The sequence below is a fragment of the Cuculus canorus genome, chromosome 4, assembly GCF_017976375.1.
Source record: "Cuculus canorus isolate bCucCan1 chromosome 4, bCucCan1.pri, whole genome shotgun sequence".
Lineage (NCBI taxonomy): Eukaryota > Metazoa > Chordata > Aves > Cuculiformes > Cuculidae > Cuculus > Cuculus canorus.
The window spans coordinates 52,775,498-52,790,771 of NC_071404.1; the positions used below are offsets into that span (position 1 = coordinate 52,775,498).

Sequence of the window (15,274 nt, forward strand, 5' to 3'; positions counted from 1 at the left end):
GGGCAGGAGGGATTGCGATCGCAACTGCTCACACTTGGCTGCTGACTGGGCCAATGTGGGGGCTAAACTGTGGCAGACATATATGTATGTTCCACATGTCATTTAACATGGCAATACAGGCACTGCACTGCCTGTGGAAATACAGGAATACATGAAGAGAAAAGGATTATAAATAAATAAGTAAAAAGCAGCAAGTGGATTCAGCTGTTAACGACATCAATCTCTCACCAACAGAGGGCACATTTAACTAAAGTTCTTCAAAGGCTGACAAGGCAGTTAGTTCATTAAGAGTCTCTTCTTCTACAGGACTTTCCAAATGCACATCTATCTAAAGTAGTTCCACGGGGACTGGGCAGGTCCCACAATCTCATCTGCTGAGCCCATACGGCAGTCTGCCAGCTTCAGCTTCTGCACTGAGGGTGGGAACCCACACGCCATAAGAACCAAATCAAAACAGAAAGGGTAAGCAATTACACATTTAGACAAAGCAGGGAGGTGGATTCTCAGCAAAATACAAAAAATCCTTCTCACCTACACAAAATTTACAATATGTAATTTGAGAGGCAGCTTGATTCTGTCTACCTTACTCATACCAAGTTGCACCTCCCCTGAAAGCTGTCTTTTGGATTTAGGTTGTAAACTATTAGGGTTGGAATGCACACCAGGGTCTAAAATTACAACTGGTAAAGGCACTTCTGCTTTTGGTAGTGGTGGTTTTTCCTCCCCAAAAACCTTAGGCAAAATACTATTATCGTATAATGTCTACCTTGAAAAGGATCTTTGCGTTAAGAGCCTTTCAGCTGCAATTTGAAAATGTTTTAGAAGGGCAAGGGAAGACAAGCTCACACAAAATAAAATTTTGCCAACTAGCTGCAGTGGAATCAGAGCCTAAAAGTCTGGCACAAGAGCCATGCACAAGACCATAAAGCAGACAAATGAAAGCCTCAATATAAGTGGTCCAGTTCATACTCAGTGCTCAAACATGTAGAAGACAGCCTCCAGGAATGTTGACGCTAGAGGTCAGTATAAGATTATTGCAGGAAAACTCCAGTAGAAAGCTACAGCCATCATAACTTTTGATGACTAACACAAAGTCCTATTCTTGTCAACATCAAGGAACATGTAAAGATTAGAAACATGTAAAATCTTACATATGTGGAGTTTGACATCTTTTATTTCCAGTGATGTACTATATTCTGTCATGTTTAAATAATCTTTATTATCATGCAAACACACACCTCACCAATCAATGGCATTCTAAGAAAATAAAGTTATCACCAAGCAATGCATTACATAATAAAATAAACTGGAAATAAAGCAATGTAAGACAAAACAAAAGAACCCAAAGTAGGGCAAAATAAAGACTTGGACACTGTGTCAAAAATTTCTATAAAGGTCTGAGTAGGTTCAATTTTGCACGCATATGGGTTTACTGACACTGAAAGATAATCTAATAATTAAACCAAAAGTTTAATAGGAGTAGGATTCAAGAATTGGTTAAGTAATTGCATACTTCTGTCAGAGACAGGAAATCAGGTAAAAATACAGTTATGGAAGCTCAGCAGATGGAGTACTGCTGACATTAAATGAGATGAGCCTACAGGTGCCTAAGCACTTGCTGTGGAACAAAGCTGTCCTAAGAGCTAAAACATCACATACATTTATCCTCCCCAGGAAGGGATGCAAGGGCATTTTCCAGCCTGGGACAGTTTCCAACATTTTACTTATACAATAAGCCTGGAAACAACACTAGGGTGGTAAGAATGCAAAGATTACAAGTCAACAGAATAGGAGGTGCACTTTTGAGTGGCTAAGACACTGTCCTTTACTTTTAACTGTATCTAAAATATTTAAAGGTCAGGGCAATTATTGTATCCCTAAGGCAACCAGATTCAAGAAATATCAACATAATAAAATAAGAATTAGGCATCTGCACCACAATGCACATTTTGAGGGCTTAAATGCACATTTTGTGATTTAAAACTTACCATGATTGACAGCTAACACTTTCCGACTGTTCATCTTGACAAAGTTTCCAAGTGGGAGCTGTGCATGACAAATTCCCTGCTCTACAGCCTTTTTGTAAGTAATTCCCTGTGGTAAAGACATCGAAACATCTGGACTGAGAATCACTATTTCAGATCGGCCTGTACAGATGATTACTGCAAGTACCAATTTCTGGCAAGAGTTTTTCCAAAGCTGACATGATCTTGCTTTAGAAGATATTTACAAGAAGAAACCCCAGTTAGACGGTATCTGCTTCAAGGGCTACTTCTAGAAAACTTAACTACTTTGAATATATGTCACACTGTGATGTATGGTCACAAAAGGATTGTAAACAAAACTTGTTCATGCAACCGCAGCTCTAGAACTCGTCATCCATAGCCTGGTTTAAAGGCAAGTTTATGCTTAAGTACAAAGTTACTCAGAATGCAGTAACCGGGTATTTTTTGAGAGGAAGAGTAAAGGAGTAAGAAATTTTGTCTGCTTTCTTAAACCTGTGCCCAAGATGGGGAAAAAAGCCCCTTTAAAATTGAATAAACATTAAGGATTAAAATCCACCTCATTTCTTAACGTTGTTTTTGATCAAGTGCTTTAATTTCCCAGCTGAATTCTTTATGACATTCCAGGTCCACACAGCACGATCCCACATACAGGTATGGAACCAGATCTCTAAGGCATTTGTGTTACTTAGCCAAGTTCTCCTGATAAACAAACTTATTAAAAAAGGACATCCATGATTCAAGTGCTCTTCATCTATATTTGGACACATGAACATACAAGTGCATGCACACACACAAGTGCATGAACAGAAACCAAACCCTTCTGTCTGAAAATACAGCTCGCGGTAAGCTGAGCAGTGTTATTAATTCCATTCCTATATTTAAAATGAAAAGATAAAATAAAAAAAACCTCAGCATGTCTGCACTCTGGAACACAAGCCACTGATACCATGACAAGGTTTTTTTTCCCCATTTCTTCAAAATTTTTTTGAAGTCTTTTTTGAAGTTTTCTTGTTACCTGTTTTTGTTAGTTTATACATGAGTAACATTAATGTCAAATAAAGTGCCAAAAAAACCCCAAACTCAAGAGCTGTAAAGAAATGGACCCACAGTTTACCTTGTGGTGATTGTGATCCACCAGTCCTCCAATCACATAGGCTTTCTTCTCATCAAGCTCACTGAGAATGTCTGGAGAATCTGAGGTAAGATATACTAGGTCTTCTTTCTTTATTAGCTCAGTATAGTGCTCTGTTCTAATTTGGATATCCTCAAAAAAAGGTAAGTAAAAGAAGTTACATTCAACTGATGAATTGCTGGGCAAGCTTTACAGACCCAAGATGGAACCAGCAAAAATAAATCCAATAGGATGCAGTCATTCCACATCCCTCATTCATGTTTAGTTACGTAACATAGTGTAGATTGACTTCTGTATAAATAATCCACAGTCCCTACAGCACTGATACATAAAAACCATCAGGAAATTTTCTGAAACTCCAAAAGAACTTTACAAAACCTTAAGTCCTTGCAGTTCCCTTTAAATGTTACCATATTTCTCCTAGTGATCCAAATAATTTTCAAGTCCACCTTTCTAAAAAAATCAAAACCAGACGTAAATGCTTAGTCAACATCACTTGTTTGATAGGTTTATGCTATGCCTTTGCAAAGCAGCTATCGCACAAGACATGCTGAAAGTACAAGTGTTTTTATTTATGCAAAGTGCTCTTCTTTTAAAGTTCTTGGAATTCTGGTTTAACAGGGAGTTGCAAAGAAAACACCAGCATGAGTTTGACCACAAGACAAGCTAGTTATTTAAAGAACACTTCAGTGTTGAGAACATAAGAAAGTCAAGCTGCACACAAGAGTATCATGTCATGACTTCAGAGTCTTATTTTTTGCCAAGAAAAAAAGGCAACTGTCAAGACAAATGACAGTCAGAACTGCCTAAATCAAGCAATCTATCAGAGAACGGAATCCGTTCAATAAAAACAGGTGAAAACCAATATGTATGGAGTTTTTCAAGGAAAAAAACCCCAAATCTTGATTCAAGACAAGCACTCTTTGGCTTATTTAAGTTAAATTTCAAACACAGAGTTCCACATTATTTCTACTATCCTATTGCCCCGATGTCTCAGGAAAAAAAACATGAGGAAAAAGCACAGGTCCTTCACAACTAACAACCTAGTTAGCAACTATAATCAAGATTTCTTTTTCTCATTTTATATAAGTAGACAATTATTCACCTTCCAGTTCACCCATCCTTTGTCATTTTCATTCATGTTACTTTTCAACTGTCCCCCGTGGCTGGTCAAGTAAAACTTCAAAAAGAACAAGAAATACAAAACCATGAAATGTTAATATGCCTACTTGTTTCCTCTCTATGCAAGTATTTTCCTACCCTTAGCTGAAAGTGGTATTTAGATCACATTCATACACTCACTACATAAAAGACAAATAAACACTTACAGTCACTTTTTCTTTGCCCACTGTCACAGATAAAACTGAGTATCAGTATTTTAGTATTTTAGTGGCACCCCAGTATCTGGCACTCTTCATTCGCACGCACATCGTTTTTCATATATATGAAGAATTATATAACGAGTGGGTTGAACATTAATCTATTACAATAGAATTAATTTTCTATGAAGAAGAGGCAGCTCATTTTTTTCTACTATAGTTCTCCTCACTTGGGTCACAGCTGCCTTTCTCATTTGCTCTGTATATGGCAATAGTTAGCACCCAGTTTGTTTAAACTTACCTGCACAGGATGAAATGCTTTGCGGTTTTCTGCATAACACCTCTGAATTTGCTTGTGAAGCTTCTTAACATCCTGCATACAACACAATTTGTTTTTACATAGTCCTTCAGACAGACCACCACCAAATGCTTTACCATGAGCCAGTCACAAGCTAGAGAGAAAAAGGAAGCTTTTAACTGGCAAAGCTTTTAACTCAGGACAGCAGACCCTGAGAGAAAAAACTGACATTGTGAAGGGATTACGCTGACAAGGAAACATATGCATCTTCCACAAAAGTGTATTTAGGCACCTCCATGCATGTGCGCGATTTGCACTATTCTAGGAAACAAACAAAATGAATCAATAAAAATCTCAATGATTTAATTACGTATAATAACATACTCAAAATTAATCTGAGGAATCAAGCAGATTTACCACTGTGACAATACTCAGTCTTTTGCTCATGGGAAAAGCCTGAGAATATACAGTTAATATTTAAGAAAACTAAATATGCATAATTAGCCTGAAGAACCCCAGAACAATGCAAATAATTGAAGGGCTGGCTCCAGCATTTTGAACTGACAATCTGGAGAGCAGTTAACTAGCACTACTTAAAATGCAGCAGACTTAATTTTTAGCCAATTATGAGGTTTTGTAAGGTACATTACATAGCTTAATTCTCAGTGCCCTCAAAGCAGTGTTTTGTTAACATAACTGATTCCCATTTTAAAATGAAACATTATTATATTGCTTTGATTCATGTAGGGCTTTGAGAATGTTTTGGTATCTCCAAAGGACTTCAAGTAAACTAGACTTTATCAGTACAATATTGTAATGCAAGTTTTTACAGACACCTGAGAAAGCATCTAATTAATCCCACTGCTAAAGGCCACAGCCATCTTCACTTACAATGCCTCATCCTTCCTAAAACACCTGCAGAAGTGTCAAGTTTTATATCAGGCCTAACAGGGGCTCTGTTAGGAAAAAGAATATTTGGAAACGAGGAGAAACGAGGAAACTTGTTCTACAAAGGATAAAGCTCAGCGGGAGACACCCAGTCAGCATCTCCAAAACTACGAAGGAGGTCCTCTAGTCTCTTCCGGGGCACCGGAACCAAGTTCCAAAACACCAGCTGGAGCTTCCCCAAAATTTTATGGTGAGCAGCACCAGCCTCCATCATGGCTACAAATGCACTGCAATACACTCAACAAGCCTCAAGATGGGCTTTGCAAAAACTTGAATTCAAGCAGTCTTGCAGGGCAGTGAAGCCCCTGACAGCAGCAGAAGGAAGGGAAGAAGTCTGCCTCAGAAATCGAAGACAGGAGGCTCTTAGAGGAGGCTGCAGATTAACATACTTTCCTCCTAGAGTTAAAGCCATTTTGATCTAAAAACACTGCAACAAGCATCTTGACCACTGGCTGGGTATCACAGAATCACAGAATCACAGAATCACAAGGTTGGAAAGGACCCATTGGATCATCGAGTCCAACCATTCCTAACATTCCCTAAACCATGTCCCTAAGTACTTCATCCACCCGTTCCTTAAACACCTCCAGGGAAGGCGACTCGACCACCTCCCTGGGCAGCCTGTTCCAGTACCCAATGACTCTTACTGTGAAGAATTTTTTTCTGATATCCAACCTGAACCTCCCCTGACGGAGCTTCAGGCCATTCCCTCTAGTCCTGTCCCCTGTCACTTGGGAGAAGAGGCCAGCTCCCTCCTCTCCACAACCTCCTTTCAGGTAGTTGTAGAGAGTAATAAGGTCTCCCCTCAGCCTCCTCTTCTCAAGGCTAAACAACCCCAGCTCTCTCAGCCGCTCCTCATAAGACTTGTTCTCCAGCCCCCTCACCAGCTTTGTTGCTCTTCTCTGGACACGCTCCAGAGCCTCAACATCCTTCTTGTGGTGAGGGGCCCAGAACTGAACACAGTACTCGAGATGCGGTCTCACCAGTGCTGAGTACAGAGGGAGAATAACCTCCCTGGACCTGCTGGTGACCCCATTTCTGATACAAGCCAAGATGCCGTTGGCCTTCTTGGCCACCTGGGCACACTGCTGGCTCATGTTCAGTCGGCTGTCAACCAGCACCCCCAGGTCCTTCTCTTCTGTGCAGCTCTCCAGCCATTCTTCCCCCAGTCTGTAGCGCTGCATAGGGTTGTTGTGCCCCAAGTGCAGGACCCGGCATTTGGCCTTGTTAAACCTCATCCCATTGGTCTCATGCTGATCATTGTATCATTGATCTCATGGTATCATGCTGATCTTTCTAATATTTACTTATCCTGCAATCATCTCACCCATTCTGTCATCCATTCTAAAATTGGAGAGATGGGCTGAACAGCATCCTCCCATCCCAACTGCCTCTCATGTGACTGAGAAAATAAAAGCTTAGTATACTAATAATGCGCAAAATTCCGATTTCCACAGATAAGTTACCAGCACAGTTGGGAGCCTCAGGTACACTTTGGAAGAGAAAGTAACTGGATGTGGCATCTGCAGCCCCTCTAGCAAAGTCATTCTGAGGCAAACTGCATCTAACTTCATGGTGCACATAAAGCATAAACTGTTTCTATATTCCTGTTTTGGCAATCAAAACAACATATCACCTCTCCGTGAAGGCAAACAAAACCTTTGACAAGCTTACATAAATGTACATTCCAAACCCTAAAAAGTTCAGCAACTGATGTAAGTGGGTCTTGGGAGTCATCACAATCTTAAACATGCTAACTGTCCTCTGAAAGCTGCTCTCCAGTTTTTGTACTCTAACATTGAATCAACACTGTCACTGGAGAATCTTTCAACATTTGTTTGTAATGGATAAGTTTGTTTCACCTTTAGCACCATCAAGTCATCAAAGCTACAGTCCACAATGAGCCGAAGCGTACTAGGAACAACTTCCCTTCGCATACGCTTTCTGTCATTCCCTTCGTTATTGGTGTCCAATTTTGACTGACGTTCTAGTCTTCTCTTTTGGCGTTTTTCTTTTCGTTTCTGCCTAAATAAACAAACAAAAAAATCTGCTGAGGTACACGTTAAGCACATAAATGCATACTCTTATGATCAAGGTGGTTGTCCCATGGTTGCAGTAAGTTTAAACTCTTCCTGTTGCTTGCATTCACGCTAGGCTGATACCAGCATGAAACACGTAACCCGTCTCTATGAAGTTCTGTATACACCTAAAAGACCAACATCTAACACAAATTCAACGAAGTCAATAGTGGGAGTCTCTTAGATTTAAAGGTGCTTTAAGTCAGGTCTCAAAACAGAAAACAAGCAAAAAGATTGACAAAATGTACCAGAATCAGTACATGGAAAGCAATTTACCTCCTGTTTCACTGAACAGTTTTTCAAAAGGCTTCTTAAAGCAATTGTTTCTTTTCCTGTTCCCGCAGATGGCAGCAGGCAGTTGGGAGATCAAATTTCAAGAGACAGTAACTTCAACAGCCACTGCCTTGGGAAAGGAACACTTTGCACTCAGCAGGACAAGGATAAACCATGACCAACTCATTTCCAGATAGGCTTTCTCTCAACAACAGAATAATATAGCAGCTCATCGTCTTCCAGAACTATTTTAACAGATTCTAAGTCAAGGTAACTTACAGCACAACTTTTCACATGGCAAAAGAATTTTTTTTATTCACACTCTTGTCTAAGATTCACAAGTCCGACAGCACTATGGAAAGACAGCGCAGCCCACTCAGAAAGGAACAAGGCCACACATTACTTCTTCCTTCTGACAAACCAAAACCATGCAAGTTTGAATCCCTGCTGACATCTTTCAAGTTAAGGAACATTTCCAGTATGAAGAGAGGATACTTATCTTTACAGCTTTTTCATACGCAAATGCAGTACCCTGACTACTGCTTTAAACAGAGCTGGGAGAAAACTGGTTCAACTACCTAGATTTGGTAATTCATGCAAATTCTACTTACACATTATCATTTTTAACACTAAATACTACATATGGTCCCAGGAAAGCTATTTTGCCAACCATACCTCCGTAGATCTTTCTGTTCTTCCCACTGTTTCTGCTTCAATAGCTTCTTCCGTTGCCTCTTGGACAAAGGCTCAAGACATTCTTCCTTGTCTGAGCCTCCCTCCTGTCTCTCTACTGGACTGTCACTTGACTTCACATCAGGAACTTCAGGGAACACGGTATTTTCTGTTGGCACCTCTAGACTTTCTTTCGGCATTTCTGACGACATTAGCTTTTGGCTGGGTTTAATGATTTGTTTCTCAATACGTGATAAACATTCGTTAAAAGCAAGCTTTTCCCTCACCAATTCTGTAAGAAACAAAACAATAGTATAAGTGTTATTAACAAGAAGTTCAATTGGAACAAATGTCACTCTACAGCAAAAATAAACAAAAATTAATAAATAAGATGTGGCCTTTTTTTTCTTTAAAGCTGGGTTACTGGCTTTGAACAATAACACATAAAATACTAGAGAGATTATGGCCTGCATTCAGATGATGTCTAAAACTCTGTCCGCTACATCTGCGGGTTTCAACAGTTTCCAATTAAAAACTGTGAAAACACAACTGCATAAAAGCAGGAAATCATACCAGATTAAACATTAAAAAAAAAATATTAGCAGTACTACTATGTGTACACAAACTATTCTCAAATATACACACCGAAGAAACTGTAGAGGTATCTTGCAATATAACTACGGCAGCATGTTAGAGAAATACATTAAAGAGACTAAAACCACTTTGGAGGGGACAGGGGGAAGTGTGAACAAGATGTATCCTACCAAAATTGACTTTTATTTCTTCTGAGAACCAAAGATCCTGGCCAACCACTGATGACGGACACTGTTAGCAGGCAAAGCACAGCAAATAACTTGAACAGACTAAATTGTTACTCAGCAAAATGATCTGCATTCCAATCAATTACAATTGAACTCTCTCCTATTCAATGGCAAGTACTATCTTTTCCTACTAGTAGCTCCCCTGTTTGCAACAGTGGCATTGTTTTCCAAAGATAACTACTTCACTAGAGAGTCAAAGTGCAGAAAAAAACCAGCCCCCAGGTTCTTCAGGAACAGAAGAGCTGGGAAACATACAAACCACCAGAAAACCAGAAGCCAGGCTGGATGGGGCCTTGACCAGCCTGATCCAGTCAGAGGCGTCCCTGCCCATAGGGGAGGTGGCTGGGGGGTGGGGTGGAACTGGATGATCTTTAAGGTCTCTTCCAACCCAAACTATCTGATGATTCTATGACGTTGTTGGTGTCCGTTATCCATTAAACTGTCATGTTGGGCACAGCAGCTGTGAAAGCTATGGCTTCTGCATACGCATTCAGCTGTCCCATGGGAAGAGGGAGAGTTTCAGAGCAGGGGTTGTGGAAGGGAAGATGATTCAAACTTAACTGTGGACCGTTGCTAAAAGGTCTTCTATTACCCCTGCCAGCTCCGCTCTGGTTCTAGCATAGGCATCCGTCCTGGCTGGATACTAAGTTGGACTCAATGATCCTTGTGGGTCCCTTCCAACTACGGACATTCTATGATTCTAAGTATTTTAGCTCCCGGACCCCAGTTTCCCTGTCTGGGCTGTTTAGCCAGGGGTGGGGATGCTGGCGGGTGCCAAGTGGAATGGAGTGGCCTTGTGTGGGGTGTGCACGCCTGCAGCCACTGCAGGGCCCGCAGATACCAAGCTCCATACACACATCTCTGTGCGTACATATAGACACATGCAGATAGAATCATAGAATGGTTTGAGTTGGAAGGGACCTTAAATATCATCTAGTTCCAACCCGTGCCATGGGTAGGGGCATGTCCCACCAGACCAGGCTGCCCAAGGCCCCATCCAGCCTGGCCTTGAACACCTCCAGGGACGGGACAACTTGTCCCAGTGCCTCACCACTCTCATTGTGAATAAATTCTTCCTTATGTCTAGACTAAATCTGCTCCTCTCCAGTTTATACTCACTACCCCTCATCCTGTCACTACAAGCCTTTGTAAAGAGTTCCTCCCCAGCTTTCTTGTAGCCCCTTCAGGTACTGGAAGGTCGCTACAAGATCTGCTCAGAGCCTTCTCTTCTCCAGGCCGAACAAGTCAAACTCCCCTCCCTCAGCCTGTCCTTGTAACAGAGGATCATCTTCCAACTGTTTCAACAGTTCCATATTCTTCTTATGTTGGATTCTGGAACTGGACACAATGCTCCAGGTGGGGTCTCACAGGAGCAGAATAGAGGGGCAGAAGTACCCCCGTCGCCCTGCTGGCCACGCTTCTTTTGATGCAGCCCAGGACACAGTTGGCCTTCTGGGCTGTGAGCGCACACTGCCGGCTCAATGTCGAGCTTCTTGTCAACCAGCACCCCCGAGTCCTTCTCTGCAGGGCTGCTCTCAATCACATAATCGCCCATCCTGTACTGAAACTGGGGATTGCCCCGATCCAGATATGGGACCTTGCACTTGGCCTTGTTGAACTTCATGAGGCTCACAAAGACCCACTTCTCCAGCCTGTCCAGGTCCCTTTGGATGACACCCCATCCCTCTGGTGTGTCCTTCAAAAATCTTAATTCACAGAACTTCACAGAATTCTGGTTTGGGTTGAAAGGGACCTTAAAGCCCACTCACTTCCAATCCCCGCCACGGGCAGGGACACCTCCCACTAGATCAGGCTGCCCAAGGCCCCACCCAACCTGTGTGTGACCCCACAGGCGGCCACTGCCCCACTGCCCCCACAGAGAGGAAACCCGCGGCCCCTCCTCCCCCCTCAAGGTAACAGACAAGGCGCGCGGAGGGAGAGGGATGGAAGGAAGGCGCAACGTACCCGCGAGCCGCGCCACGCGCAGGACAGGGAGGGGGGAGGAGGAACAACCACCCCCGAGCGCACGCGCGCCTCGCTGCCCGAGCGAGACTACAAATCCCGGCGAGCCGCGGGCGGCGGTCACGTGGCGCTGCCGGGCCCCGCCCTCCCCACGGAGTTGTTCGCGGTGGGGGTTGGTCTCGCCCCTGTACCGCCAGGCCGTGTGGGGTTACACTGGTTGGTGTGTTCTGGGTTAGCTTTGGCTTTAGCTGGCTTCCAGTCATAGAAATCATAGAACGGTTTGGGTTGGAAAGGATCTTAAAGCCCATCCAGTTCCAACCCCCCTGCCATGGGCAGGGACACCTCCTACCAGCCCAGGCTGCCCAAGGCCCCATCCAACCTGGCCTTGGACACCTCCAGGGATGGGGCATCCACAGCTTCCCTGGGCAATCTGTGCCAGTGCCTCACCACACTCACCGTGAAGAAATTCATCCTAATGCCCAGTCTAAATCTTCCCCCTTCCGATTTAAGGCGATTCCCCCTCATTGTATAACTTCATGTGCTTGTAAAAAGTTCCTCCCAAGCTTTCCTGCAGCCCCTTCAGGTACTGGAAGGTTGCTACAAGGTCTCCTTGGAGCTTTCTCTTGTCTAGATGAACAAGACGGACTCAGCCTGTCCTCGTATGGGAGGTGCTTCAGCCCTTTGGTCTTGTAGTCCTCCTCTGGACCTGTTCCAACAATTCTATATCCGTCTTATGTTGCGGATTCCAGAACTGGACACAAGAGAGGAATAGAGGGGTAGAATCCGCTCCCTCGACCTGCTGGCCACGCTTCTTTTGATGCAGCCCAGGATACAGTTGGCCTTCTGTGCTGCAAGCGCACACTGCGGGCTGATGTCAAGCCTCTCATCAATCAGCACCCGGAAGTCCTTCTCTGTAGGGCTGCTCTCAATCCCATCATCCCCCATCCTGTACCGAAATCAGGGATTGCCCTGACCCAGGTGTAGGACTTTGCACCTGGCCTTGTTGAACCTCATGAAATTCACACAGGCCCACTTCTCCAGCTTGTCCAGGTCCCTTCTGGTGTGACAACTGCTCCATTCAGCGTGGTATCAAAGCTACAACCATAACAAATGCACTTGGGGATTGGTCCTGGCTTGGGTGGCCTTTCATTTTAGCCTCGTTCCTTGCAGCAGACGCTGACGAGCTGGGTTTGGCTGTCAGTGTCTGCCACTCTCGGCTCTGCCATGGCAGCGGAGCGAGTGACGTGAATGTGGGTGCCGTGGTCAGGCTTGAGGGACCTTTAGGGCCTGACCTCACAGGCAGGTACACAGATGAGCCGACTGATTTGAAACCAGCTGGAACACACACTGGGGTGCTAATGCAAATTGTGAGGAAAGCTGCACTCCTCCCTTAGGGTTTTTGGTGGCTCCATGGGATTAAGAGGGAATAAAAGTAAGAAAACCTTTTTTTTTATCTGACGGTTTTGATGACACTGCTGAGTTCACACAGGGGCCAGTGAAGTATTTTTAAGTGGTGACATTCCTCAGAGCAGATTTCCAGCTCCAAAGGTCTCCCAGCAATGCTGTGTTCCCTCTGCCCTCTAAAAAGGGGTATGCGCCTTCACGCTTCAATTTTTAAAGTCCTCCACCAATTAGCATTTTAAACTTTAGTGTCAATGGCGACGTTCTTTTGCCTTCACACAGCTCCATGAAAGAATGCTGCCCTGGTACAGGAGTCAGTTCTGGAGACTGGGATTATAATATATGAGAAAAATATATTTTGGGAAGCCTAAGTATGTAGATATCTGTTTGCCCCTGGTTAGTGAGGCACATGAAGTTAGCAAACATATGAGTGTGTGCTACCATAATACCCTTTTCATTTGCATGAATGTTTATCTCAAATTTCATTGGTTCCAGATATACACACTCTTTCAGTTTTAGTGCTGGTTTCAGGTTTACCATGGCTATGTTAAAGTCACAAAACTGTATAGTGTCACTATAGTAAGACACTGACCTCTAACTGCTGTTTATATTTAATATTTGCTGTAATATTCGATTTCATTTGTGATTCCTGTTCCCCATGTTACCTTAAAAATAGCTAGATTTGCATTTGCTTTTGCTAGTATCTATTTAAAACCTCACTTGTGTTACTATTAATACCTATCTTTACACACCAGCATCACATATGTCCAAATGTGCCACTGTCCCCATGAAGAAGCCTTCATTTTCCTTTGGTCATTAAAAGGCTGCAAACTGGTTACCGATAGAAGCCCATTTGCTTGTTTGATTGCTTTTTTAGAAAGATGTGTTTTTTTCTTAGAATGAAGAAACTGCTTACAGATTTTGGTTTATAAACTTATTTTTCTCCTATTTTGCTTTCAAAAGTGGACGATTCTTGTGTCCTCAAACACCAATGCAGGATAATGCAATGTTCTCTGAAGTCTGTGAAGTGCCAAGTAATGACAAAGCAAAATGAAGACCAGAGCAGCTGGTAATATTGAGAAAGAGCTGTCTAACTGAATTTCATTATTTTGATAAATCCATAACATGACTTCTCAAGATGCTCATTCAAATAGTGAGTTTCCCCCAGCAACAAAACAAACTAAATACCCCATAGTTTAAAACTGAACATTGAAGCTTTTTGTGCAAACAGCACTGTGAATCAAGAGGCAGAGTATGGATAGAGGAAAAAAGATCCTCTGTGGAGGCTCAGGTGTGGACTGAGACATCACTCCCTGTGGGCCAGGTCTGATTGCGACACCCTTGAGGCAAAGCTTAGGACATGAGTGACAAGCAAAACTCACCTTTAGCCAGTGGCTTGGCTGTGCATGTCCCTCCCTCTGTCCCCGTGGCAGAAATGGGGGTTGTCTTATTCATCGAGAGAAACAGTAGGAGCTGGAGCACCCAGAGACCACCTGAAGGTTAAAGATGGACTAGGGTGCTTTGATGCACATAGCAGAAAGTTTGAGTTGAAAACCAAGATCTGCACACTATTTCTCTTGTGAAGAGGAGACAAAACCATTTTGTTGACCTCAGAGGATGTGAGGAAATCTCATTAGTTTTATTAGGTGTATAAAGATACGAAACTTATAGTTTGGACTCTGTAATATGTGCAGCAACAGTAATACTTTGACCCCAGCACATATGCCAGCATGGCGTGAAGTGAACATTAGAGGCTGATCCTGCAACCTCTGCGTGTAATGGACTTTGGTGGGCGCAACACTTTTTTCACTGGTGTAATTGACTTCAAGGAAATCACTGCTGATTTACTCTGGGTATAACTGAGGTGAGGCTAAGGCCTCCTGTTTTAAAGACGTTTGAAAAATATACCAAGTATGTGTTATAAGTATGTATGTAGGTGTATTTATGTATCTGCACGTGGAAATATGCGTACACTATTTCTCTACATCGTGGCTACATCCTTAGACCTATAAGTGGCACTACTATACTGGTGTCCAAAGAGATGTACTCATTTAACAGATCTGGCCTCTGATCTTCTAGTATCTAAGAGAGGCCTTTTACAAAATAACTTTATTTTGAGGAAGAAATAAATTTCCTGTGTCCCAAAAGCATAAGAAGCTGACAATTGCTCTTCTTCAGGTTTCAGATCAACATCAACTCTTCCCTGTGAGTGAAGCATGAACACTGCATTTCCAAAGCAGGGCCCATACCTCTGATCTCTATCTCTCTCCAGAGTTGGTTTGGCACACAGCTAGTGTCCTTAAGTTTTTCAAAAAAGCACAGAAAGCCTGGCAAGGCCCTTGTTCACCAAACACAGCAAAAGGA

The 15,274-nt window shown here is 42.9% G+C and overlaps 1 protein-coding gene across 1 annotated transcript in view; it reads right to left on the reverse strand.

Annotated features, from left to right (window-relative positions):
* LOC104055304 (alcohol dehydrogenase 1) overlaps positions 1 to 11,555 on the reverse strand; it is a 44,637-nt gene extending 33,082 nt beyond the window's left edge. The window contains exons 1-3 of the mRNA XM_054064669.1: positions 11,513 to 11,555; positions 8,730 to 9,018; positions 7,566 to 7,728 (exon numbers count right to left, since the gene is read on the reverse strand). Of these exons, the coding sequence (XP_053920644.1) occupies positions 7,566 to 7,728; positions 8,730 to 8,938 (372 nt within the window). The 5' untranslated portion in view covers positions 8,939 to 9,018; positions 11,513 to 11,555. The remainder of the gene's footprint in view (positions 1 to 7,565; positions 7,729 to 8,729; positions 9,019 to 11,512) is intronic.
* Positions 11,556 to 15,274: the final 3,719 nt, after the last annotated feature.